General features: G+C 45.9%; 1 protein-coding gene across 3 annotated transcripts in view; it reads right to left on the reverse strand.

Moving 5' to 3' along the window:
- il15l (interleukin 15, like) overlaps positions 1–16762 on the reverse strand; it is a 153618-nt gene that overhangs the window by 21674 nt on the left and 115182 nt on the right. For 2 of the 3 annotated variants that reach the window (XM_084314347.1, XM_084314348.1), the window contains exons 3-4: positions 15374–15421; positions 13547–13678 (exon numbers count right to left, since the gene is read on the reverse strand). In XM_084314347.1, the coding sequence (XP_084170473.1) occupies positions 13547–13678; positions 15374–15421 (180 nt within the window). The remainder of the gene's footprint in view (positions 1–13546; positions 13679–15373; positions 15422–16762) is intronic. The other variant, XM_084314349.1, reaches the window with a different exon arrangement.

Here is a 16762-nt window from a genome sequence, read left to right on the forward strand (position 1 = left end):
AAGATGAACTTTGAGGAACACCTTTATCCATAATCAAAAAATCAGACTGTTTACCCTGATATGATACACACTGACGTCTCTGGTGGAGATAGGAATTGAACCAAAGTAAAGAATTATTAGAGACACCAATAGCACACAGTTTGTCAAGAAGAAGATAATGATCAACCAAATCAAAAGCCTTTGTGAGATCTATAAATATTGCACCAGTAACCATGTTATTGTCCATTGCTGAGTGAACATCATTGGTCAACTTCAGAAGGGCTGTAGTCGTGGAGTAGTTTGGCCTGAAACCAGATTGGCATGGAGATAAAATATGAGATTAATTAACATAATGGGATAATTGATTAAAAATTAGTTTTTCAAATAATTTTGCTATACTATTAATAATTGAAATTGGTCTATAATTATTGAGATCAGAAGGATCACTACCTTTATGCAATGGAATGACTTTTGCACATTTCCAGCTTAATGGAGTTTCATTAGTTGTTAAAGATAAATTAAATAAATCAGACAAAGGATATGATAATACATGAGATGCAAGTTTGATGAATTTGATCTCCATACCATCTGAACCACAGCTAGTACCCAATCTTAATTCATCAATGACCTTCTGTACATCAAGCGGACGGATACTTCTAAAGGAAAAAGAGCTGTTGCATCTGGTGTTATTAAGAGGCACATCGGAATATGAGGAGTCATTAAATTTGAATCTGCAGACAGAATTAAAGTGCTGATTAAAGGCAAGTGCAATTGAGGAGGGATCATTGACAACTTCATTATTAATTCTAATATGAGTGGTATTTATAGATGACTTCTTAGTAATACTGTTGATTCTCTTCCAAAACTGTTTTGGGTTGCTAAATTCATTGCTTAAACAATCTTTGAAATAGTTGGATTTAGCATTTCTTGTTTTAGTTGTACATAAGTTCCGTATTTGTTTATATGCAATGAAGTCGGCAGAATCCTTTGTCAGACGATGCTTTTCCCAAGCCTTATCTCTTTGTTTATACAGATTTATAAATTCACTATTAATCCAGGGCAAGTGTCTACCCTTTACTTTGAGCGTCTTCCAGGGAGCATGATGGTCAATAACATTAGTAAGCTCAGTGTAGAAGAAATTCCATGCATCTTCAACAAATGGAATCAATTTAAACCTGTCCCAATTTATAGATGTTATATCTTGAATAAAGTGCTCAATGTTCAAATTCCTACATTGTCTTATCCTGATACATTTTGGTGGTAGACGTGGTAACTTTATCTTCCAAATGCAGAAGATGATAGAATGGTCGCTGAAACTATCAGGTAACACACCAGAGTTTGAAATTCTGTCCGGGTGTGAGACGAGAATCCAATCTAGCAGGGACTTGGATCTAGTATTAACTCTAGTAGGCTCACTAATGAGTTGAGTTAAATTGACACTGCCAAATAGGTTTCGAGCATTACTAGATGATCGATCTAGCCAGTTGATGTTAAAGTCACCCAAGATAATAATTTCATTTGGACGATCTAAAGAGTTAATGGTGGATAATATATCATTTGTAGATTCAGAGGGAGAATCAGGAGGTCTATAAATATTTCCTATGGTCAACTGTTTATTTTCATGAAAAGAAATTTTAATAAAAAGACACTCATCAAAGTTTATAGGGTTTACCCTTGGCCTGAGGAGCTCAAATGTCAGATTTGATTTGACATATGTAGCCACTCCTCCACCTCTAGTACCCCTATCAGCTCTGTACAGAACATAGTTGTCAAGTTCAAATTCATTGTCAGAGATTGCACTATGCAACCATGTCTCAGACACAGTAATTACACTGGGATTATTGTAGACAAGCCAAGCTCTAAGTAGATCGATTTTGGGGTACAGACTCCTTATATTCAGGTGAATAACATTTAAACCTTTAGAAGTATTCATCATACCAGAGTTGTATTATTAAAAAAAAACTAAAAAAAAACGGGATATATAGTCTTGTGCAAGGAGGAACAATGGATAATGAGCAGGGAGCAGGAGAGCGACATACATTCAAGTACACACACACAACATAACATAAATACATGACAACACAAAACTAAATCCCAGCATGTCCCAGCAGTACCTGGCATGTCTATGGGAATTCACTATAAACTCAAAGCTCTGTCTGTATTCTTAGAGAAAGAAAAAGAAAAAGAAAAGAAAGTTTGTAGCCTGAAATTTACAGGCGGCATCAAAGACTTTAAATCTTTAATTCTGATAAATCTCTACTATGAATTAGTTACGGTATTAACGTGACGTGTGCACGTAGGCGCTACCGGAAGTGACGCATTTCCGCTATGAATTCAGAATGTAAACACAACAGCATGTAACATTAATGAAGCCAGAAAGAAAAGAAAAAGAAAAGAAAATGTGTAGCCTGATATTTACAGGCGGCATCAAAGACTTTAAATCTTTAATTCTGATAAATCTCTACTATGAATTAGTCACGGTATCAACGTGACGTACGCACGTAGGCGCTACCGGAAGTGACGCATTTCCGCTACGACATTCAGAATGTAAACACAACAGCATGTACCAATAATGAAGCCATGTAGTAGGCTCACGCTAACATTGAGCACATTATTTCCAAATCATAAACATGGCACAAATAGAACAAAACTCATAATGCAGAGGCATCACTTCATATGAAGGAACAAATGAGAATTAAGAAGAAGAGAGGGCACGGCCAATTAATTAATACGCCGGCTCGGACCATAAGAAGAGTTACCGAGCACTATCTCAGTCATAAACATCATCATTCGTACCGCATATCTTCTGGAGAGTTCGGTAAAGATATCAAGGCATTCTCAGCAAGCTTGGGACAGTTAAATCTTTCTTCTTTGCCGTCAATGGTGACACATAATGTACATGGATAGCGAACAAAGTACTTGATCCTACGTTCACAGAGCTTGCGTTTGATGGTGGCGAAGCTCTTGTGACGCCTCGCCAAGTCTGCGCTGAGGTCTGGATTGAATAGACACGAGACCCGTTGAATTCCACTCTCTTACTCTCTCTGGCAAGTTGAAGGATTTTCACCTTGTCCTGGAAGTAGAGCAACTTTATGATGATGGGCCTAGGAGTGCCACGCTCGTTCTGACGATTTGTCGGTGAGCGATGGGCTCTTTCGATGATTGGAACGGTGGGGAAGTTATCCGGACCCAGGAGCGATGGAATTATTTTGGACATGAACCCAATCACATCAGTGCCTTCAGCAGACTCAGGGATTCCGACGACACGAAGATTCAGTTGACGACTCTCCAGGTCATCAGTCTTCTCACGTAGGTAAGCATTGTGTTCCTCTAGAACTTTCACCCGAACAAGTAGATTATCGACATTACTCTCGTTCTTGCCGACTCTCTCCTCAATTAACTCGACTTGACCTCCCAACATCTCCAGGGAGTTCTGAATATTAGTCAAGCCAGCCTGAACTGTATCCACTTTTGCGTCAATGGGTCTCAGCGTTTGAAGCGTTTCCGTCTTGCTCTTCTCTATGGCGTCCATCAAACTTTGCATGAATGGTTCTGAAGTCTGTTTAATCCAATTAAAATAAATATCACTGGAAAGGTTTATCTAGTGGGTGGTCTTTACTAGAGGTTCTCCATGGAGTTACAGAATGATTCAGTATGAGATTTATTGCTTCCCAGCAGGACCCAAAAGCACTACATATTAGGCATCGAAACTAAGGATGCCAAGGTACAAATGGTAGATTACAATATCATGCATATACATCTATCAACGGTGTGTGTGTGTGTGTGTGTGTGTGTGTGTGTGTCCTCCAGGCTGTGGTCGAATGTACAGTCAACCTCTAGAATAAACACCTCTCTACTACTCTCATTAACCACCGCAACATTGTTATCACACAGGCCAAACATGCTGGTGTGACGGATCATATTGGTCTGCGTTGTGTTTGATGTTAAATGAGAATGTCCCGAGGGGGAGTCGAACAGGGCCGCTGCACTAAGAAGTGAATTCACTCCTAACTACCGTACCTATGCGTCTGTTAACCCTGTTATGGGGAAGTGAGTTTAATTTACCAGCCCGCACTGCCACAGTCACTCGTCAACACACCTGTTTCCGTGACTGTGGACATACCCACGGGCTTCCCCGTTACACTGGGCTTAACAGTAGGTAGATCAAAGGTACATAGAACCGATATCTTTCGATATCAAGTCCACAATTCTGCCGTGCCTACAAATGTAAAACCCACACACACACACACACACACACACACACACACACACACACACACACACACACACACACACACACACACACACACACACACACACACACACACACACACACACACACACACACACACACACACACACACACACACACACACACACACACACACACACACACACACACACACACGAGCTGGGCTCGATACCAGTATCTCCTGCGCCACCCAGCCGCCCTCTTGAGTGTGTATTCTGATTCTGTATGCTGGAGTCTAGTGTGACCAGCTGTACATTCTTATTTATTGAATGGTGCTAGAGATTGTAACTATGGACCCTGTCTGACACACTCAAATGACGAGAGTGCAGACTGAGCTTGGAAAGTCAGCCTTTTGTTTCAATGCCCCAGCTTTGTAAAATGATCTTCAATACCCCACTAACCTAGGGACAGTTTAAAAACATGATTACTAATCTCTGTGTTTCAGTTTGTTTTTATTTTGATCTTCTCTGGGGGGTATCTTTGCATCTGTTTTTTGTCCTATCTATTCAAAGTCTAAGTTATCTAAGCTGCTTTTATTTTCCTTATCTTTATATTGTGTTTTTATCTGCTTTAATATGCCTGTTGAGGGAAATTGGTGGTTTTTCAATGTATATTTGGTTTATAAACTGATATAAAGAGACGCTTTAAGAGGGTAATATCATTATCATCACAGGATGATATTGACGGTGGTGAACCAGTGGTTTCACAGGCACAGGCCGCGTTAGCAGGGTGTTTGTTTTGAATTCCGATCTAAGACACAACAAAGATAACGTGGACACAGAGGCATAGAGCGAGGGAGGGGGGTGACATCCGTAATGAAAACAGTAGAAAACTGCATTTTGATGTGTGTAAAGGTTAAACGCGGTTGTCATGACAGCGCGGCACATGACAACCAGAAAGGGGTGGGCTATCATAGCTATGACGAAGATCCTATAAAGCTGACGGTGGTTCCGGGTAGGGCCAGACTACAATCTGACTGAGACTAAGAGGGAAGAAACCAGAAGAGACTCTCTCTCCTCTCATCATCGAGAGGGGGGGGGGGGGGGGGGGGAGGAAGAATGACACATCATCATTAGCTTCGGCTAACACGAGGAGGGTTCAAGCTAACGACCAGGCCTGACCACTATTGGACTGAGTAACAGCAGAGACGATAGCAATGAAAATACAATCGGATAACATCTGGGCTGAGGCTTCTGTTTATATCAATAAACAACGCTTTTCCTTGTAAGGTATTTCACGTTGTCAAAGTGTCAAATTCTTACGAAGGTGGAGAATTATTATGGTTTGCGGATCGTACTAACGGGGAGAGATAAGGATAATATTCAGCCAGTATCTGAGACGTCGGGACCATTAAAATGACGCAGAGGAATTGGATGGAGAGAGGATAACACAAGAAGACGTGATACTGGCCAGATTGATCAGGATCGAAAGGCCTCTACATGCTACAGCAACTTCAAAGCAACTGCACCACAACATCGACAAAGCAACGGTGTTGCAGACACTCTACCTTTATGCTTCTGCAAAATCAACGCGCAGCCTATGTAACATTGTACCCCGTATGTAGCTAGGTTCCCTAGATAGATGACGCTTCCCTTCTCAACCAACCCATTGATAACAAGCAGAAAAATAAGCATCATTTTTACTTCCGGGCGGGGGGTTTCAAAATAAAAGAGCGAGTCTAAAAGCACCGTAAATACGTTTATTTTTTACAATATCTAACGTTACACAAACCTAAACTAATCGAAAGTTAGTTTAGGTTCGTGTTAACGTTAGATAATGTACAAAATAAACGTATTTCCGGTGCTTTTAGTCGTCGCTCTTTTATTTTGAAATCCCCCGACCGGAAGTATTATAGTGTCTGTTGCTAGCAGCTTAACTTTTGTCAGCCGGTTCTGTGCTTTTTAACGTAACCTCATTAGTTTCCAATGGAGAGGAGAGAAAGACCGGCTCACATGCAGCTCAAACTACCTGTTGGAATACATTTATTGATTGATGTTTAACTTGTCCCTGTGTGTGTCCAGTCATTTCGACTAGCAAACGTTGTATTTAACGTTACCTCAGGATACCATTGTATTTAGTTGGTTAGCTATGTAGCTAATGTGGATAGCATTTTGAATAGCACCAATGCTAGCTGGCTGGCTACAGCTTTATTTACTAAATTATGGAGGCCTTTTAATCGTCAAGGTAAGAGAGGATTTGTCATGATCAACTGAAGGCGTATGCTATGGAACAATATGTGCTTGGGTTTTCAGAAAAAGGCCAGCTATGATGCTAATTATTTAGCTAATATTGATAGCATAGCTTGCTGGCTACAACAATGGCGGATGGTATTCCTCGCTGCGGGACCAATACAGCCCGCCCCCATTCACTACCAACCAATCACTGCTACGCAATACCAACGCAACAGGTCTTTAGATTAGATTTTGGAGACAGGTACGCAACGCCCTCGCAACACTGTCTACAAGACTCTCTGCAACAAGCGCGTTGAAATCGCGCCGATGTTGTGTTGAAGTTGCTTTGAAGTTGCTGTAGCATGTAGAGGCCTTAACACTGTAAAGAAACCCAGACATCATTGTAAATGAGCGCTTGCTATCAATGATTCAATTCCCCTTGAATTTAATTGAAAACCTCTACAGCCATGATCTTTAGTGAGTTGGGGTTTGTGTGTCCAGCTGCTTTGTAATTATTGCCCATGGGGTGCTGGCAACCACATCCGTGAGAGGCGGAGATAGAGTTAAACGTCTCCTTTTTTCTATTTTTTCAAACGTACTCAAGTTCAATGTACATTACAGTGAAATGCTTGGTTCTGTATGAGCCTCCTGCGATTGTGCTTCATACAGTAACACAAGTAAAAAGAATAAAGACCAAACACTATACAAAATATACAAAATATACAATATACAAAACTAAAGTGCAAAGTGCAAACATTTTAAAATGAGGTAGAGATGTAGTGCAAATATTTTACTAATAAATAGATCAAATGTGGTGTAGTGTTTAAGAAGTGTTTAAAAGTGTAGTTTACAAAGATATGTATTACATGTATGTTGTTATCTCTATCATGGGCTCCACAATATGTACACTTCTGCCTTAACTATCACTTATGAGGTGGGATATTGATTGTCATTGTCATTGATTGAAGTTGCTATAAAATGTCGTTTGCATGCTGTCATCACCTTCCCTGAGGAAGGCTCTCTGGAGCTGAAATGCATTGGTGTTATATATCGTACTTGGCTTATCGCGTCCCGCTCTTAAGCCTATCGAGATACACCTCATCTCATGTACCTATTGTACTCCATCACGAATAAAAAACACGTACACCCACACCTGCCGGGTCCCGCCTCTATTGAGGCGCAGCCTATGAGACAGTAGCCATGGTCACCAATACACTCTTCCTCTATTTTCGTTCCATCATAACGGATGCAGTGCACCTTATGTTAACTAGTGTTATGAAAAGATTAGGGAAATTGCGTAATGTTGAAAGCTTACCGGAGGTTTGCTTACCCCTGGCATCTTCGAGGCATGTTTCAGCGACACGTCGGGCCTGTGCTGATGTTTCCTCGTCTGACGGCGGCAGACCAAGGGGCAGCGTACAAGGTTTGGCTATCGAGCCGGCTTGTACAAAGGTAGGGCCTGTGTCATTAGGCATCAATGTTGGTATTGGTAATGCTGTGGAGTATGTTTCGGCGTCAGGGCCGGGGTGGCTTGGTGATCGTTCCACTGCAGTGGACGTTTTCCTGGCAATCCTGGAGCACGCTGCTAATGCTAATGCTACTAATGCTACTACTGCTAATGCTAACGTTGACGCTGAAATGGGTTGTTGTTCTAATAATCCCCGCCGCGGGACGTTGCCGCTTTTCCCTCCTCTTGCCAGCTTCATTGATGAAGGTCAGTCGGTTGTTAATGTGGGGGGTTTCGCTGAGTCCCATTTACCTTTTTTACGGGTAAACGGGCTAACAACAGGGTGCAGGCCGGGTGTACCGTGGCTACGTAGCCAGGTAGCTTTGTTCCTGTGCCCCGGCGGGGATGAACGATGTCCCACCCGGCCGATGCTTGACAGCGAATCGGCTCGGAGGGTGGCAGTATGGACGGATGAGTGTTATACTGCTGCAGGATGGTATTTAGCGGCGGCCAGTGTTATGGCTCAGCTGGCTAGTTTCCTATCCACATTGGCATCGGGTAGTAGGACTATGGGTCCAGCCGACATTGTAAACATGTTGCATGTTTGTGGTGTTATAGAGATCTTGACTCAGTCGCAAGCTATAACTGCGGGGAGGATTAGGATGCTATCAACGTTTGTTGTTAGGCATGTTTGGTTGGAGCAATGTCCTCTTGGGGAAGAGGATAGGTTTTCTCTCCTCACGACTCCTTTTTCCACAGAAAGTCTTTTTGGTCATTCTGTGGAGGCGCAGGCGGTTGTTGATCTGGGTCCTACACCGCCTCACGCTGTGCAGCCAGAGGTGGGAGCACGGTCTCGTCAACGACTGTGGCGAGATCCTCGACAGGCGGCCATGTTTCCCCCGCCAGTGGTGCCCTGGGCGGAGAGTTAACAGGGTCCCACAAGGCCGACAGCCTTGGCGGCCGAGGGATCGGCCATTTTGGGTGAATTCGAGTTTGGTAAAACAAGCCGTCGTCACTTTGCTGCGAGCAGCCCGCTCCCCGTTCAATCCTCTCTCTGTTACCCACGGAAGCGGGGCTCTGATCGTTCTCCTTTGGCTGCTGGCCACGAACCTTCCTTGAAGCGCATGCGGCCCCATTCTTCACTTCTCATGGGGACAGGGGCTGACACCCAGTTGATGGCTGAGCCTGGGTCTGTCCGTGAGAATGTTCTGTCGCGTGGTTCCTGCACCACACGTTGTGTGATGAATGAGCCTGGTGTTACAGCTGCCACTAGCTACGGTGGTCAGCAGGGGGACTCGAGACCTCTTCTGTTGAATGTACAGCAAGGGTTACCCCGGCCTCGCCTTCGCCAGGCGGGGTATCGCGCTGATGCCTCCCACTCCCGTCACAGTGGCAGTGGTCTACAAAGAAGAGGCAAGCGTGATTTGGGTGGTAGCAATATCACTGCAGGGCTTCGGCGTGTAGGAGCCCATGGGGTCCTCATGCCTTGCGTGTCTAGCTGCGGAACAACTCCTCAGCATGCGCTAGAGGGGTGTTCAGGGGGGGGTGTGTGTCAACCAGTTTGATGACAGCTTCTCCCATATCAAACCGGCCCTTTCTGTCGGGGTCCCCCCTTGGGTGCGTCGCACAGCGGGAGGGACCGGGCCAACTATCTACTGTTCCTTGCGGCCCAGCGTCAGTTGACGGCGGGTGCGCTGTGGGATTATTTTCACATATGGCGACAAGAATGCCGTTTGGTGGGGTGGATAGAGAGAACGTTGAGGGAGGGGCTTGTTTTGCAGTTCGCACAACCCCACCCTCCGTTCTCAGGTTTGGTGCCGACCCTATTGTCAGGGTCAGACGCAGTGACAGCCCTGGCCGACGAGATCCAATCTCTGTTGGCGAAGCAGGCCGTTGTTGTGGTTCCGAGAGAGGACGCGATGTCAGGCGTCTACTCCCGTTATTTTCTGGTACCCAAGAAAACAGGGGGGGTCAGACCTATACTGGATCTGTCCGCGTTCAATCGGTTGATTGTAGCGAGACCGTTCAGAATGTTGACCGTCAAACTCCTTCTGCTTGCTGTCAGAAGGGGAGACTGGTTCACCTCCATAGACCTGAAGGATGCGTATTTTCACATCCCGATTTTCCCTCCTCACAGGAAGTTCCTACGGTTCCTGTTTCAGGGCGTAGCGTACGAGTACCAAAGGTTGCCGTTCGGCTATTCTCTGGCTCCCCGCACATTCACCAAGTGCGTGGCGACTGCGCTGGAGCCTTTACGTCGTCGGGGGGTACGAGTTCTATTCTATCTCGACGACATTCTACTCCTCAGTCGTTCGGAGGAGGTTGCCAGGTCTCATACCAGGCTGGTGGTGGAATTCCTCACCAGGCTGGGTTTTGCTGTGAATTGGAAGAAGAGTACGCCTCTTCCCAGTCAACAGGTGGAGTACTTGGGCTTGACGTTGAGGTCGAGGCCCATGATTGTAACCCTCTCGGAGCAGCGCCGGGTGTCTATCCGTCACACGCTCGGGGGTTTCCGTCTGGGAGGGACGGTCACGGCGCTGCAAGTGATGCGTCTGCTCGGCATGATGGCATCTGCTCACACAGTGGTTCCTCTTGGCCTCCTCTTCATGAGGAGGATACAGAGGTGGTTTTTCTCTATGAGAATAGATCCGGTGAGGGACAAATGGAAACGGTTGACGGTTCCTTTGTCGATATGGGGAGATCTCGCCCACTGGAGGAGGCTGGGTATCCTCACCATTGGGGTCCCCATGGGCAGCAGGCGCTCACACGTCACGGTCTTCACCGACGCCTCTCTCACGGGTTGGGGAGGGACGTGTCGGACCCACGCAGTGGGGGGCAGCTGGACGGAGGTTCATGCTGGCCCATCTACCCCGCACATCAATGTGTTGGAATTGAAGGCGGTCCTCCTGGTCCTCAAACGGTTCGACCCCCTGGTGGTAGGCGAGCACGTTTTGGTCAGGACAGACAGTATGACGGCAGCGGCGTATATCAACAGGCAGGGTGGAACTCGTTCCATCCGCCTGCTCCGGGCGGCGGTCGAACTTTGGCTATGGGCATCCCGCAGGCTGCGCAGTCTGAGGGCGCTCCACATTCCTGGTACAGAGAATATGGGCGCGGATATGATGTCTCTGGGCGGTCCTCGTTACGACGAGTGGGAACTCCGCCCCGACATAGTCAGACAGATCTGGGATCGGTTCGGGGAGGCCTCGGTAGATATGTTTGCGTGCCGACGCTAGCACAAGTGCCCCTTGTGGTTCTCGGTCAGTCGAGCAGATCATCCCCCCTTGGGGGTGGATGCCTTCTCGACCTTTCCATGGCCGCCCGGTCTTCTGTACGCCTTTCCTCCTGTACAGCTGTTGGGTCAGCTGTTAGAGCGGATACGGAGGGAGCGCAGGACGGTGATCCTGGTCGCGCCGGACCGGGGAACGGCAGTGTGGTTCCCGGTCTTGATCCAGCTTCTGGTCGCTCCTCCTTGGGTCATTCCTTGGTCGGCGACGGCCCTCTCACAGCACAACGGGGCACTGTTCCAGTACCCATGTTGGGCCAACGACTGTTGGTGTGGCTGGTGGGAGGGTGAGTCTGGAGAGGATGGACCCTTCTGTGGTTGATACCATCCGGAATGCACATGCTCCCTCCACTGTCGCGCTTTACGCGGGCAGATGGCGTATGTTCCAAGAGTGGTGTAAGGCGGGGGGCCGGGACCCAGTCTCCTGCCCCCTGTATGCTGTCCTGAGTTATCTCCAGTCTCTTCTTGGTAGACTGTCGGCTTCGACGGTGAGGGTATCTGCGGCGGCTATATCCTCCTATCATGAGGGAATTGAGGGGGATGTCTTGTTCAGCCACCCTCTTGTGAAGCGTTTCCTGCTTGGCGCTCGACGCGTTAAGCCGGTGCAACGCTCTTTGGCTCCGACTTGGGATCTTCAATTGGTCCTGGGTCGGTTGTCCTTGGCCCCGTTTGAGCCGCTCGAGCAGGCGCCGTTGGAACAGCTGTCTTTCAAGACCGCGTTCCTGCTGGCTATCACTTCCGCTAAACGCGTGAGTGAGCTCTGTGCTCTTTCGGTACGTCCAGAGTGCCTGTCGTTTCGGGCCGATTGCGGTGCCACTCTGCGACCTAATCCTGCTTTCATGCCTAAGAATATCCGGAGTTCCTTCCGCTCCCGGGATATTGTGGTTCAGGCGTTTCGTCCTCCTCCTCACACTAGTGAGTTAGATGCGGGCCTTCACCTGTCATGTCCGGTCCGTGCTTTGGGAATTTACCTCAGCCGTACTCAGGACCTCAGGGTTACCGATCAGCTTTTTGTCTGTCACGGTGGTTCTCGTACCGGTAAGGCACTGTCGAAACAGCGCCTGTCCCATTGGTTGTGCGAGGGCATTGCCCTCTGCTACACGTTGGCTGGGCAGGATCCCCCTGGGGGCATCAGGGCGCACTCCACTCGTGGGGTGGCTGCCTCTGCCGCTCTCCTGGGTGGGGCCTTGGTGGAGGACATCTGTGCTGCAGCTTCATGGTCCTCCCCGGGCCCCTTTGTAAGGTTTTACCTCATGGACATGACCGGGGGTTCTGTCTCCCAGGCGGTTCTGGGGTCTGTGGCCTTTCCTGCTTCCCGTCCTTTGGTAGGGTAGCAGGAGTGTGTGGGTATGGGCCACAGTGTGTAGGTCACACGTGGTTCCGCCTGTGCTGTGTGTTCAAGGGGTTCTAGTTCCCTCTTGCTCGCACTCAGGTGGAGTTGACTGCGCCCCCCCTTCATTAGGAAGGATGGGGTGACGGGGCTCCCCGAACCCCTTGATGTGGGCTTACGGGTCCTCAGGGGGTGCATCTGTCGGGCCTCGCGTCCGCTCTAACCCATATCTCGATAGGCTTAAGAGCGGGATGCGATAAGCCAAGTACGATATATAACGGTAGGTTATGTCTATAACCTAGTTATATGAGTACTGGCTGAGCGTCCCGCTCTTAAGCGGCCCTGAGTCCCCTTGTGGGGTCTTTTACTGGAACGGGATTTTGGTGAGGAAGAGTGTATTGGTGACCATGGCTACTGTCTTATAGGCTGCGCCTCCATAGAGGCGGGACCCGGCAGGTGTGGGTGTACGTGTTTTTTATTCGTGATGGAGTACAATAGGTACATGAGATGAGGTGTATCTCGATAGGCTTAAGAGCGGGACGCTCAGCCAGTACTCATATAACTAGGTTATAGACATAACCTACCGGTATGGAATTCTTTCAATTGTTGTTTTTAGCCTTGTCATAATTAAGGCTCTACTATGGAACAATGTGCCTTGGACATTTTTAAAGTCTTCCAGAGACAACCAATATATTGAACTATTCTACTACAGAGACAATAAATTAAATCTCTTTAAACTACCATGACTAAAAATTACTTTCTGTTATCAAACTACCATGACTACAAGTTATTCTCTGTTATCAAACTACCATGACTAAAAGTCACTCTCTGTTATCAAACTACCATGACAAAAAGTTACTCTCTGTTATCAAACTACTGTACCATGACTAAAAGTTATTCTCTGTTATCAAACCACCATGACTATTCTACTATTCTACCATGACTTTATGATGTTTTTGTTTTGTTCTTGATTTATTGTGATGTTTCTTCTTGACTTGTCCAGCCCATGGGGACATTAACGTGTGTTGTCGGGCCTTACAAATAAATTAGATTTGATTTGATTTGACTAAAAGTGTCTCACCTGTGCTGTGATGAGCTTTATGAGCCTCTTGGGTAAGGGCACGCTGGGTAATGAAGTCCTGTTAGTCCACTCCATGGTGAGGACATTGGCTTCCTTAGCAAAACAGCTCAAAGTTTTCCCGGGGCATTTCTGCTGGAGAGACAGATATAACATCATGAAGACACAACACCATGAAGACACACAACACCATGAAGACACAACACCATGAAGATACAACACCATGAAGACACACAACACCATGAAGACACAACACCATGAAGACACACAACACCATGAAGACACAACACCATGAAGACACAACACCATGAAGACACACAACACCATGAAGACACAACACCATGAAGACACACAACACCATGAAGACACAACACCATAAAGACACAACACCATGAAGACACACAACACCATGAAGACACAACACCATGAAGACACAACACCATGCAGACACACAACACCATGAAGACACAACACCATGAAGACACAACACCATAAAGACACACAACACCATGAAGACACAACACCATGAAGACACAACACCATGATGACACAACACCATGAAGACACAACACCATGATGAAGACACAACACCATGAAGACACAACACCATGAAGACACAACACCATGAAGACACAACACCATGAAGACACAACACCATGAAGACACAACACCATGAAGACACAACACCATAAAGACACAACACCATGAAGACACAACACCATGAAGACACAACACCATGAAGACACAACACCATGAAGACACAACACCATGAAGACACAACACCATGCAGACACAACACCATGAAGACACAACACCATGAAGACACAACACCATGAAGACACAACACCATGAAGACACAACACCATGAAGACACAACACCATGAAGACACACAACACCATGAAGACACAACACCATGAAGACACAACACCATGAAGACACAACACCATGAAGACACAACACCATGAAGACACAACACCATGAAGACACAACACAACACCATGAAGACACAACACCATGAAGACACAACACCATGTTGAAGACACAACACCATGAAGACACAACACCATAAACACACACCATGAAGATAATAATAATTATTATTATTATAAAACATTTTTACAGCTAATTAATTCTGCAGACAATTGTGGGGGAAATCATTATTTCTACATAAAATGACATCTACTTAAATGCCTCCATTTAGTTTTTCCAATGTAACTGTTTGATAAAATAATATATACGGTAATCTAAAATAGCATTGAACTCAATCAAGAGGATCTCTACAGTCATATTATTCAGCAGAATATTCCTATTTTCTAGAATCTTATCCACAACATATGCGCTAATTCTGTTGCAAAAATGATTCATGAAAGTTCATGCTTTCACAGATTTTTTATCAATAATTAAAATGTCTCCCTATGGGAAACACAAACACTAGATGGCGCTGGTTGCCACTTATCCCTCCCTTTAACCTATAAGCACTCATGGAACGTCTCTCGTCCAATCTCAATTGATCATATTCACACGGCGGCCTTTTTACTCTTATGTCACACTCAGGTTGGGATTCCCACCTTGTTCCCACCCGTGTGAATATGGTCAATGCGTGTTTGTCACAAAATATTGTATCAAAAGTCCTGCATACATTTAAATGTACTTTTAATAATTTTTTATGAATTGTTTATTTTTTTTTCAAATAAACTTATCGTGTACAATAAAGCCAGCAATGGGATACACTCCCTCAAAAACTCCCAACAATAACAAATAACAATTACCATCAGTAATCACATGGATGACGTCCACATTCTGAATATATGCTAAGAGAAAGCACATACCTCATAGTCATCCATGGTGGGCGTGTACAGTCTGCAATCAAACGACTTCTGGTGAGGGAAGAGAAGAGTGTGTACGGGCAACGGTCAAAACAAACCATAATACAGCAACAAAGGCCTTTCACAAAACGTTTGGAAGGCCCATTGGTCCTCCATGTTGGAGGAGGCACCGTTTGCTATGTGCAGGTGAGTAAGGCCTATGTGCTGATGCTAAAATGTATCAACAGAAATGTAATAATTTGGTCTCTTGTCACTGGAACGGTGATATCATTGCTCTTCCAATGTTTTACCTATACTCATTGTTACAAAGGGTCAGATTAAACCGAATATATGTATTTATTGATTGATATATATTGCATAATATTTGTATATCGTTTGATATCCCTTGTGTATTCTTTGTACATATACACGGAATGTCCCTTTAACCTAGTAGTTACTATAGCCCATAATATTTCGTTCTCCTATTGGGCGTGCCACCAGGCGCCAGTGACTTACCCCCTAGAGCCGACTTGAAAGCTACCGACGAGACATGCCCTTACTAGCCCCAGCTCCGCGCAGGAATACGGCTACCGAAAGCAGAGCGGCACTACTTGTCCACCGTACATATAAATATGGCGCAGGCGAACACGTGAAGTCCCTTGTCCCGTTCAGTCTCGTTCAGTTCCAGTTATCCAAGTGACGTCTCTCCCCACTACGCAACGTGGGCAGAGTAGGGCTCGTATTGCCCCAAATAGAGTCGTGTTTATCCTACTACGTTTGTTCAACGTATCGTTCGCTCCTTACTAGTAAGAGCCTTCATTACGAGTCAAAGACCACGTGAAGTGGGTAATTGTGTGTCTACATAGAGCACTTATTGCCGCGTGCTAATAGGATAGTAACGTCAAGTTCAACCGTGGACCACCGCGCACCACGGAGGATACCTACACCGGTGATTGCAGAGCCACTTTCCGGCAGGATTACTATTATTATTCTTCATTCTTCACCAAGCTGCTGGAGCAGAGAACCGTCTACACCCACTGCTGTGGGATCTACACATGCCCGTGAGGACATCACTCGAGCCCGTCTCTGTTGGAGCAGAGACTCCGCGGCTTCATCTGTGCGGCGCGCACTGGGACCAGCTGCCGTTCTCATCCGCTGCTCCAGGGAGTAAGATCGTCCCCCGAGCAGGGCTTGTATCGTCCCTGTGGAACCATTGACTTTGTATAGAGCATTGCCTCCCCCTGCTGGCTTACAACCGGTAGTAACTCCCCTACCATTATTCCCTAGATAATTCCTAATATTCAGTATTGACTTGCCTACGCACATTCTTTGCCTTATAAGCGCATCCAAATTGATCTAAGTAATGTAATCTAATATTCCTTTGATGTAATAAATATTCTAAACGAGTATTTG

This window comes from Notolepis coatsorum (assembly GCF_963971535.1).
Source record: "Notolepis coatsorum genome assembly, chromosome: 1".
In the NCBI taxonomy this organism is placed as follows: domain Eukaryota; kingdom Metazoa; phylum Chordata; class Actinopteri; order Aulopiformes; family Paralepididae; genus Notolepis; species Notolepis coatsorum.